At 38.8% G+C, this 11,970-nt stretch overlaps 2 protein-coding genes across 5 annotated transcripts in view; one reads left to right on the top strand and one right to left on the bottom strand.

Moving 5' to 3' along the window:
• The first annotated feature begins 449 nt into the window (after positions 1–449).
• macir (macrophage immunometabolism regulator) lies at positions 450–7,106 on the top strand. Of its 3 annotated transcripts, none has more exons than XM_088281350.1 (2): positions 450–584; positions 3,984–7,106. In XM_088281350.1, exon 2 carries the CDS (start codon positions 3,999–4,001, stop codon positions 4,638–4,640), a length of 642 nt encoding a protein of 213 aa, XP_088137476.1. In that variant the 5' UTR covers positions 450–584; positions 3,984–3,998; the 3' UTR covers positions 4,641–7,106. The 3 variants fall into 3 exon arrangements, with proteins under 3 accessions (XP_088137476.1, XP_088137478.1, XP_088137477.1); XM_088281352.1 differs by having other exon boundaries at positions 496–584; positions 3,989–7,106; XM_088281351.1 differs by lacking the exon at positions 450–584 and adding an exon at positions 3,294–3,665.
• Positions 7,107–8,215: 1,109 nt separating this feature from the next.
• The window catches only part of pdzph1 (PDZ and pleckstrin homology domains 1), a 56,634-nt gene continuing 52,879 nt past the window's right edge, over positions 8,216–11,970 (bottom strand). For both annotated transcript variants that reach the window (XM_088281341.1, XM_088281342.1), the window contains exons 10-14: positions 11,796–11,953; positions 11,682–11,724; positions 10,692–10,878; positions 9,540–9,675; positions 8,216–8,837 (exon numbers count right to left, since the gene is read on the bottom strand). In XM_088281341.1, coding sequence (XP_088137467.1) covers positions 8,738–8,837; positions 9,540–9,675; positions 10,692–10,878; positions 11,682–11,724; positions 11,796–11,953 — 624 coding nt within the window. In that variant the 3' untranslated portion in view covers positions 8,216–8,737. The remainder of the gene's footprint in view (positions 8,838–9,539; positions 9,676–10,691; positions 10,879–11,681; positions 11,725–11,795; positions 11,954–11,970) is intronic.

The following is an 11,970-nucleotide window of genomic DNA, read 5'->3' as shown; positions in this document are numbered from 1 at the left end:
ACATAGGGGAAACACACGAGTGAGTGCAACACAAGACCTGATAGATGTGTATGTACATAGGAGTTTCTAAGACAAAAATACACTACACTCCATTATCTTTTAATCACCAAGGGAAAATAATTTATTACTCAAAACAACAACAATTAGTGTTACACAAATACGCCATTAATACTTGAACCCCTACTTAAAACTGTTTCAGCTATCTTACCCCTTCTCTGTCTGCTGCCAGCTGCACCCATCTCTTCATATACTGTAGCTTTCAATTTCATGTTGGGCGGCTGTTGAGAGGTTTTCTTTTTTCTGATGGCATCTGATAGGGACAACCATGTAAAAAAGAAACATTTTGGTTGTACAAGACAAATACAAGGTGGCAAAATTATGGGGAAAAAGGCCAAAATAGGACGGAAGAGACAGATATTTTTACAAATGCCGCTTGTGTACGCTCGCCTCCAAAGATTCACTTGCTCATGTTTGGTGCTTTGTTTTGATGAATCCAAACCGGAAGTGCTTCTTCTGTTGCGAGTGACTGCGGGAGCGAAGGCCAGAGAGGGAGAGGCTGCATCCTACTTGCTTCTGCCAAACAGGTTTGTGCTTCATTTCGTTGAATTTTCTTTCAGTTTCTCACATCCTTTAACCACTTATTATTCTCTGAATTAGGACGGCGGTTAAATAATAAAAATGACAGAAGGTCTGGAATGTATTACTAGAGTGTGAACGGCGCTCAGCCCTGACTCCGTTCTCATTTCACACTGCACTTGTCCTATTACATAATTGCATTTACAACCGTCAATGCGTAGCACTTATTGATGAAGTGCCACATTTGTTGTGTTTTTAATATGTTCTGTCTTTACTGGTTCGTTCACCAGTTATCGGTACATACTGGGCCTTATATTTGTCCGACTGCACGCTTTACAATAGACGTGTTATGTCGCTTTACATTCATTTGTAATGGTACTGTTTTGCTGTATAATTTACGCTAAGATTATTTTCGAAATGTAGCCACTTGTGGTCTTCTGTTCTCACTGGTTTGCCCCCGTCCAATTGCTGACGACACCGCGCCATAGCGTGCCTCTGCAGTTTGCAGCCCTCCTCCTCCTCGCTGTCTCTCTCTCCGGTTTAGGCTGGTTTTCAACAATGTAACCGTGGCAATGCAGCCATGCCAACACCCCGACGGATGCCTACTGATTTTAGAGATCACCATGTCTGTTTATTGTGAATCTCTCAAGCCTAAACCAGATCTGCTTACCAGTTAGTTACTACATCACAGCATATCATAGCAATCCACTCAACAATGCAGGCTCGTCTACACGCAATTTGGGGACCGTGTACAATACAAAATAATACAACATTACTTGTATAGCGCATTTCACAACAGCTGGAGCTGTTACAAAAGCGCTTTCCATATGTTGTAACGTCCCATGTTGTGTTTTCCAACAAGACCCATATTTTATATTGGAAAAAAAATCTCACACCAAAACACTGAATATAAATGTCAGTGGATGCTACGGCTGCTACAAATGATTACTTTGCTAGTCGACTAATTACCAACAGTAGTTGTGGTTAATCGACAAATCAGATTGGATGTAAATCGCAACAGCAAACAGCTGTTCTTATATAACCATCATTATCTTACAGCTTGAATTATTTATGGTATTTACAAGTTAATAATAAAGACCATTAATGTAGGTGGCACTGTGGACAACTAGTTAGCACAATGGCCTCAGCGCAGAGGTCCTGTGTTCAATTCCTTACTGTGTGGAGTTTGCATGTTCTTCCCGTGCCCGTGTGGGTTTTCTCTGGGTACTCGGGTTTCCTCCCATGTTCCAAAAACATGCATGGTAGGTTGATTGAACACTCAAAATTATCCATAGGTGTGCGTGTCAGAGTGGATGGTTGTTCGTCTTTGTGTGCCCTGCGATTGTTTGGCGACCAGTTCAGGGTGTATCCTGCCTCATGCCCAAAGATAGCTGGGATAGGCTCCAACACCCCTACAAGCCTCATGAGGAGAAGCGGCTCAGCAAATGGATGGATGGATGGTTGGACAATTAATGTAGTTGTACATTTTACTTTGATTAAATTGCATTCCTGGCATCTTTATAAATTATGGTGCAACTTGCTATACTGTGGCCTTATTTTATTTATTTATTTTTTCCTGTAAATGTTTTGTGAATTTTATAATTGAACCAATATATCTTTGCTGCTGTAACACCTCAAATTTCCCCATAGTGGGACTAATAAAGGACATCTTATCTTATCTTATCTTAAATACTATACACTATGCAGATTTGCAATAATACTATGAAACTATAAATATAAAATTAAATACTTGAAATGCACTGTGCGAGAGAAAACTAAAATAAAAAATGTGATTGGTTTTCAATTCTGTTTTTAATTAAACTTCATCCCAAACTTTTTGTTTTCCTTCACTTGTATGCATAATCTGAAGGTAGAAAATTGATCTACACAATCAAAATGTGAAATGCACCTCAAACTGGAGAAAAAAACCCTTTAATTGTTATCCAGTCATCCGTCCATTAACTGTTCCGCTTATTCTCACGACGGTCGCGAGGGTGCCGGAGTCTATACCAGCTGTCTTCGGGCAGTAGGCGTACAAAAACTGTGTTTTCTTTGTTAATAAACATGTTCACTAATGCCTCTGTTGTGCAAAATGTACTTTTCCAACAAAGTGTTCTACACCTAGGGTTGGGCGTTGTTTGAAATTGATTCTGCATTCCGATTTTTTTTTTTTAGGGGGCAGGATGCGTGGTTTAAATCAGGGGTTTACTGAAATAGACTAAAATTAACATTTGACATTGTCATGACCCGTGTCGGTCATGTCAGGTTTTTGTTATTATTTGTCACCGTCCATGCCATGTCCTTGTTGTTGTTTTGTTTTGGTCAGCTGAGTGGGGCGTTTCCTTCAGCGCTCGTTCCCCACCAGCCACACACCGGTTCCCCATTAGCCTTCACACCTGACTCCCATTTGTTCCCCTAATCAACCCTCTATTTAAACACCCCGTGCCGACAACTCAGCGTCGGAACATTGCTCCATACCAGGACTGTTACGGCCGCCCCCTGATCTCGTTCTCGTTCTCGCTCCCGCTGCTCCGTTTCGGACTGTCACGGCCGCTCCCTGATCTCGTTCTTGTTCTCGCTCTCGTCCCCCAGTATTTGTCACTGTCTTTGTTCCTCGTCATTTGATCCAGTTTAGTCACGTTTAGTTTGCCTTTGTTATTTTTGCACCCTGCCCCGTTATTTGTCCTTGTTTGATCCATTTAATAAATTCCCTGTAAGTTACCCTTTTCCCCGCTTCCTCGCATCTTGGGTCCTTCCTCCAACTCGCCTTCCGGCGAACCCTGACAGAATGTTCCGACCAAACCCGGACCCAGCGAGAAGCTCTCGGCGGCGTCGCCGCTCGGACTACCCCCCAAGTCCATGTTGCTGCGGTGCACGTCTTGCGCCCGCCCCAAGTCCATGTTGCGGTGGAGCACGTCCTGCGTCCGCCCCAAGTCCATGTTGCGGCGGAGCACATCCATCGTCCGCTCCAAGTTCCTGCCTCCTCGCATCTTGGGTCCTTCCGGCGAACCCTGACAGACCTATGTTGTTTGCCTGCATTGTACTTACGACTTACTTTCTACAGTGGGTGGCAAGACGGAAGAAGAGGAGTTTGTATTCATTTGTCACTTCCTTACTTTATGCCAATCACAGCACAACCTTAGCTTTTTACAGAATGCTCCTGTTTTGGTTCTAAATGTGGTGATATTCTGCTACTGGTCAGTGCAGGGGTGGATCTATTTGAGTGGGATACCAGGAGGAATCCTGAAAAAAAAGATTTATTACCTAGTTGTAAAAACAGTATGTGTATGTATGAAAGCAGATAGCTTTACATAAACCGATGAATTTGTTGTATGATAAAGTGTTTTATTTCTCTATCGTAGTATTTTGAATACGTCAAGTTTATTTGTCTCCATTTCATCCACCAGTATAGGTCTCTAACGATGGAAGTGGATCTCAGTGGAGTGTCGCGGGCTCACGTTTCCATTCTACCTGCAGCTGAGATCAAAGCTACGTTGAAAGCGGAGGCAGAAAGACCACGTTGCGCCAGCACGCCATGCTCCCCTATCCGAGGGACTGTAGCAGGATACCAGATCCTCCACATGGACTCCAACTATCTGGTGGGTTTCACAACTGGTGAGGAGCTGCTCAAACTGGCCCACCAATGGTCGGAAAACTCTCCAGAGAAGAGTTTGCTGTCAGAGGCTGTGCCCGGCCCCATCCAGACGGGTGTCTCTAAATCTTTAGATATGGGTATCCACCGGTCGTCAAGAATCTTTAAAGCCAAAAATCGCTACTACCAGCCTTACGACATTCCTGCTGCTAACGGTCGGAGAAGGCGGCGTATGCCCAGCTCGAGTGACACCTTCCTCAGGTCCATGACGACAGGGGAACACGGGAGGGTTGTGCACGCCCCGCTACCCCTATGTCGTCTTAAAGGGAAGCGGACCCAGTCCAAGTCTTTGGACTACCTTAACCTTGACAAAATCACTATCAAAGAGTCATCAGACACTGAGGTGTTACAATACCAACTGCAGCACCTCACCCTCCGGGGAGAGCGCATGTTCACTAGAAACAAAACTTAAATGCACAGAAGATGATGACATCTTTTAGGCGTCTTTCACACTGGTAGGGGTGCTAGCAGCTCGGTTTCTATGCGCTGAGATTAGAAGCAGTTCTTTAACGAGACCGCCTGATCATCGTGCTCTCTTATTAACTGGGATTAAACCCTGCACTGAACACATAACATTGAAGAGAACCCTTTTAGTACTCACACTGTATTGAGATGGTGGCGGTCAAAATGTGAATGATATCTTAGCAATAACTGGTTTACCTAACTGTATTTATTACAGCTGATACATGCACATATCACAATGTGTCAGCTTTAAATTACAATCATGCCAGTTTTACTGCCTAATGTCTAATCTCTAAAAGTTGTTTTAATGTGTGATTTTTCTTTGAAAATGACCCTGGGGACTACTGTCAAATTAACATGAGCTACCACTTGTATTCTCTTTGTTTTAGATACATTGTTTATTTAATCGTGCTATTTAATATTTGTGTTCTTAAATTACTTCCCTGAATATGTACAAGATTTCGTGGTACACTATAAACAATCTGTTTACTACTACTAATTTAAATATCTAATTTATTCACCTTGTCGCTGTTTGAATATTGTGTATTAAAAAGCCTGTTCATCCTCTAACAGATAATCAACATGAATGAATAATTAGACATAAAAACTGCTAATCAGTGATCTTGTTGACATATTGGAGCATTAAATTCTTCAAATTCATTTTCCGGCCTCAATATTCTGATCACCTACACAATCGAATGCGATTACTCGAGCTGCATTCAAAAATCGTCCTTCAAAAAGATAAGAATGCCTATTTTCTTTGTTTCTGATCTTGTGGACTGTACTTCACACTCACATTCAAACCAATGGTTAATTTAAAATCAACAACAAAATGCAATGGCAGACAGAAAGACTAAACAAAGCAAACATCTCTACATTTGATGTACAAACAAAATAGAGTGTCTGCAGATTTGTTAAGGAATATGTACATAATCTCGACACATAGGCAGGCCAGCAAATGAAACCACGGTCAAAGTAAGCCAAACTTTGCGGCGTGTGTTTCCAACAGTCTTCAGAGAAACAGGAGTCTGTCAATGATGGGCTGAGAAAATCCGCTGGTACAGACCCAGTCAAGTTATGATTCTGGAAAACATACTTCTGTTGGTGCACTTTTTTTTTTTTTTTTTTTAAGTTTCCTGTCATTTTGAACATGCAAACAGAGTTGATAAATGACATCTACTGATGATTTTCTCTTTTGTTTTTAATATTGTAATGTGTTCAATCAATCAATTTGTCATTTGACAGCAAAGCAGGTGTCTTTCAGTGACTGGTTGAAGGACCTTTTGTCAGTACTGATGGAATGCCCTCCTCTGTGCTAAACTAAACATTTTATTCACTAGTCATGATGAAGGCCACAAACTAATGGAGTTGGAATGAACAGTGCTGCATGTTGGACTGCAATTCAAATTACACCCACAGTCTAAATTTATTTACTGTGCAAAGGCTGAATTTTTCATACCTTTGAATTGGGTCTGAGCTTGTGCAAGTCGCAACGTTGTGGATGTTCTTGGTTCTGCTTGCAACTGGTAATTTTTTTTTTCATGTTTTACCTTAGTCTAGCAGAAAGGTAGTGATGAATAGTAATGATCACCTCAATACCTTTAGAATGAATTGTTGTACCAAGCAAATATGAGACCATGCCGTCATTCCGTACTGCTAAGACAGAAATGACAGTGACAATCCATTGTACTAATGGAACAGGCCACTTTTACATACCGGTACTTGAGATGATCAAAATCAGACCGATTGAAAACCACTTCAAACTCTATATCTATTTAGTGCTTAGCGCTTTACTTGCAAATACAGTATGTTGGGGGAGATGCATTGTTTTTATGTGCATTATTTGTCACTGGCCCAACACAGTATAAATTGTGTTTGCTTTTATGAGTGTGTTTGTTTGTTTAAAACTTGAAGAAAACATGTTTTCTGTCCCCAATGGCACTGCAGTCGAGAACAGTGGTGAATGTTTTTGTGTCAGCACCAAATCTTACACTTTGCTGCTTTATTTTACTCTAGCAAGCCATGGGGACACCTGCAGTCCTGGAGAAATATTTGTACACCTTTTGAGGTTTTGTTTTGGTTTTCTGCACATTTGATTGTTTTACTTTGAAATGACGGTCAATTATTTTGCCTCATAACAGATCATCTCCGTTGTGGGATGTGATATGCAATATAAGTCATAAAATATTTCTTTATTTAATTAAAATAAGTCATGGACATTATTATGAATTAACTAATTACACACATTCAAAGGGTGTACAAACCAAACTGTACTGTGTACTGTATATAAACTCACCTTTTCTCTCACACACCTGTTGTTTCCACTCACCAATCACAAATGTACTGTCCTCTTGATGTTAACCAATGACTGTTACAGTACTGATTAAAGCTTATTGCAATCCAAGATGACAGGGAAGATTGTAGTTGTGTTTTACTTGATAGTAATTACTGATTTAGGAGATTTGAAAGCTTCAGCAAGGATTCTGTTCAGAGCCAACTGCTAATCAGTAGTCAAAAGTTGTTGACTAAGACGGTTCGATGGTGCCTTTTGTTAAGAAAAAAAATTAATACAGCAGTGCTCTGTATTCATACGCTTCTTTTGGCGGTGAATCATGTCTGCTACACCCACAAAGGCGCAAAACGCCCGTTTTAAACAACGCCAAACTGCGTGTGTATGCGGAATTACAAAACAAAGTCTAGCCTGCCTTTGCGTAGAATTAGGCTGCGCCTCGTGAATTAACTTCAAACTCTTTTAAACAGGCAACAAACTCAATCGAAACAGTTTAAAAAAAAATCACTGTATAGTATTTTGTATTTAGTTATAAAGGGAAATGAACAAGGTAAAGCACATGTTCAACAATTTGGAACAACGTGAAAAGACATGTTGTATGCACGGAAGTCAGATGTCAGTAAGTTCACACACAATAATATCTTATTGTACAATTTATTGCCTTACAACACACAGTGATTAAAAAAAACCCAACTAAACTAAAAACGTGTAAATTTACATTCTTAGCGTATCAGCACAAAAGCTCAGCAATGTTGCAGATAGGCAACAATTCTGATTTACACTTGATAAAAAAAAACCAAAACAAAACAATAGCCAACTCATGGAATCAATAATGGGATGCAGTACAGAAAGTGAACAGGTTCTTTCTCAACCTCAGAATGTGAAAAACATGTAGAAAAAAATAGAACTTTATTCTCATTGTTACAGGAAGAATGAAAATGAGTTTGATATCTCCTCATAATTAGCAGTCATAAAGATAAAAACAAAATTACTAGATCAAAATCACAAGCTCATTCACAGAAATGACAATATGTCTGTATTATATTGTCGGAGTTATCTGTGTGGTTATTCACTTGTTGATATTATTGCACGTCTGTGTTAAAAAGTCATGGAATAAATGCATCCCATAATTGGTGGTAAGTTGTTTTTGAACCATGTGGTTCTAGACCTAAATGATCTTTAAACACACTGTAAAGTAAAAACGAAGTCTTGTAAATTTGAGACACCCGAAGAAATGATGGCATCGCATGTTCATTCATTTTGTTGTTTAATTTTGTAGACAAAAAGCAGATAACAGACTAACTTGCATGATGTAGTGGTAGAAATGGGTCAAGTTATATATTATAACAGTTGCCAAAGATAGCCAGGGAGAAAATGTCAGTGGTCACTACTTATATAGAGGGCGAGATTCATGCCAGGAGCCCCAATTGTGTCCCTGGGCCCCGTTCTAGCCATGCCCAAAACAGCTACAAAAAGCGTATCACGCTTTAATCAGCAATTCAGTACTTGCACATTTTATCACTATTTGTACAAAATCAAAGTATATTGAATGTTTCTATTTTTTATTTTGTATATATTTAAAAACAAATCATGAAAATGACTTTACAGGGGCTTTAAAGGTGTGGATCGAAAAACCTGATAAAAAGCTTTTTTATATATATATTTATATACATATATATATATACATATATATATATATATATATATATAGTATTTTAATTCATTTCAATATTACCTGTTTGATTGATTTAATTGTTTTACATTCTAGTTGCCTCTGGTGGTCGATTCATGTAGTCCTGGAGGGCTTGATGTAAAGGCAACCACTTGTTAATTGATGCTTTAAAAGCAATAATCCATCTGAAAGTAAAAGAAAATAATCAAAATCTAAAATAATTTATACCATTACACATATTTATTCCAATTTATTTTACTATCATGCCCTGCGATTAGCTGGCAACCAATTCAGGGTGTACCCCGCCCAATGCCCGAAGATAGCTGGGATACGCAGTACAGACAATGGATGGATGATATATTACAATCAAAGGGGGACTGAAAGTGCCAAAATTAAATAAATAAATAAATACACCATGAAATGTTTAATTAAAATTGTCATTTATAAATTAAATGGTTCATTTATTAATTAAATAAATAAATGTGTCATTAATTAATTAAATTATCAATGATTATACATAAAAAAAGTCAATATAATTATAATTAAGTGGATGGCACTTTAACACATGAACGACCCAGAAATTGATGCAAGTAGTGGCTCGATCCATTTTGACCCAAAATTTTGTTATTTTTGTAGTAACTTTCGGGTTGCCTTGATTGTCAGTCGTGTAAACAAAACGTTTCCTGTTGTCACTCTGTGCCCCTTTTTCCCTAACCAAATGCGGACGAATCACTTACTTAACTACGACTAAATAGCATCAGATACTTAATGTTCTCATCGCACACAGAAAATCTGAAAATTATGCATTATAGTAACTCTTGGAGATATTTATTTTGTTAATCTTTTATCACGTTTAGTAAAATAAAATAAGAATATAAATCCCCTACCGTTTATTCTCATTTGGATTGTCTGCACAGAAGTAGAAAGTCTTAAATTCATCAGATGGGGGTTTCAGTTCAATGGTGGATTTCTTGCCTCCAAAATTCTGTTCTCGCACCATATACCCCTGAAGATAGATCCCTCCTACAAACAAAAAGAATGGGGCAGGGTGAATTTGTACCATAGATTTAGCCTTAATACTTTTTTGGGGGTGGGTAGAGGTAGTGGTAGGGGGAGCGGGTGGCAGTAAAAATTTGTGGTGTCAAGCGGTTACATTTTTTTAACTAATTATTCGCAAAAAATCACATAATTAATTGAGATTAAAGATTTTTCTGTGAAGCTTTTAACTGGTATTTACTTGAATGATATATTGGAATTAATGTAAAATCATCAACTATGAAGTGTATTTTAAAGCAAAGAGTTGTACTAATGGCTTTTTTTGATACTTGAATCCGATCTAAATTGAGTCATCTTTCCCGGAATTTTTCTTAGAAATAATTATCAAATGTTATATAGTGCAGTTGAGTTGAAGCAGCACGCTCCAACAGTGTTGGTTTGCAAGGCCCAGTGGTAATTTAAGCAGGGTGTTCTCTTCTGAGGTGCTAAAGATGTACCGCTAATATGGTACAGTGTTTGAATTTGGTTTTGCAAGATATGCAAATTAATTTTTGAAGTAAATAAAAATGAGTTAACCAAGGTAAAATATTTATTTGCGAGAATTATTCTTCTAAATCAATCTCGAGCTAACGCTTTCATTTTGACAGCCCTAGTAAATATATAAAACAAGCAATAAATAAATAGAAACTGTGAAAACAATCAGCCGATTATGTTGCATTCATTTAAAAGCTACTATCGTCTGATTAAACTGGTCAGGCCCCAATAATAGCATTATTAAAAGCAAAATGTTGGCAGCCCCTGAGATATATATTTGCATTTATCGTAATGTGGGGAGTTCATGTGGTTGAGTTGTACAGGGTATGCAGCTTATGGAACCTTTTTTGTAGACCGGCCAATAACATTTTTTTTCAGTTAGAATGGGTGGTGATGAATCCATTTTCAATACTTTTAGAACTTTCTTTTTTTAGATTTTTAGTTTTAGATGCGCAGCCGCGCATTGCCAAATCACATCCATAAACATTTAAAATATTATATTGCCATACCATGTGCGTGTGTTGCACGGATACCGCTGTACAAGTAGAGGCAGCCATCCTTCAAAATGGAGTAATGCTGCACCCAGATGTCCTTGCATTTGTCCATTTTATGAAGCAACCCAAGGCACTCTGGGTTTTTCAAAGCCAGTGGAGGGAGATTGGAGTTGTGTCTGGTGACATCCACCCACACGTGGTGCTGGAACACGACAGTTGAAGAGATTAGTATCAGCCTGAGTGCCAAATATAACAGATGATTAGTGTGAGCAGACGGCCTTCCTTTGGGATGTACATAACATTCAACAGGCAGTTTTAAATGGCCTAAAATGAGCCAATGTTGAGACACTTTGGCCCAAAGAAGGCCGTGTTTTACTTTTTGTGCACCTTTGTACATTATACTAGATTGAAATTAGTGTAAACTTTGAAGATAATTTTGTTGGAGCGAGTTCACCACTAAATATTATCCAGAACCAAGCCCTTTTGGTATGAAATAATAACAGGTGAAAAAAGGAAGCCCGTTCAAGTCATCAAACAGCTCCACAACATTAGCCTTATCTTGTTAGTATCTCTACTGCTTTCCCTCCTGTAATGATTAATTTCACAGCCAATCATTCATAGTCCAACGATGAACGACATGGACTGGTCCAATGATTGATGAATGGGATGGTCAGATATTGTCAGAGGCAGCAAAGTTGAATAAGACCACATCATCCCAAAAAAAGTGGATGTGTTCAGAGAAAAGAGAACAACTGATCACTGCCAGGTTAAAATGCATTTCACGTAACACACAAATGTGGGATTTTAATGGGTATAATCGTCAAAAATGGTCTTAGTTGTACCTTACATTTGACAGGTAAAAAAAAGGACATTAGTTTGCAGCATGAAGACATTTAGATATTAAATAACTTTTTCATTGACTGTTAGTTTTAATCACAAGTGTCATCCAAACTGTTTGTGGTTAACTTTGGGCTTGCATGAACCTTTTTGCTTTCTGACTCCTACCTGTATAACAGGATGAATAGCTCTCTCCATAGCCTCCAACCACCTAAATCCACAACAAAAGTCGATTATCTACACAGTAGTCTACATCTTCATGCATTAAACAGTTTGCGCTACCTTTTCATCTCCTGGTTGGAAGTTGCACAGAGGTAGTATAACCGATTCGCAGATAATGGATGGCACTTTAACACAAACGGTTTTCCAAGGGAAATATCCAGCCCCACCTCGGCCCCTTCCATCTTTAAAGCTGCTAAAGCCTGACTTTTTCCTTCATCCTGTAAAAAACATCAAG

The sequence above is a fragment of the Idiotropiscis lumnitzeri genome, chromosome 18 (genome assembly GCF_059441095.1).
Source record: "Idiotropiscis lumnitzeri isolate Australia: NSW breed Sydney's pygmy pipehorse chromosome 18, RoL_Ilum_1.0, whole genome shotgun sequence".
NCBI classification, from domain to species: Eukaryota; Metazoa; Chordata; class Actinopteri; order Syngnathiformes; family Syngnathidae; genus Idiotropiscis; species Idiotropiscis lumnitzeri.
Note: the sequence above shows the minus strand (reverse complement) of the source record. Positions and strands in the feature narration are given on the sequence as shown.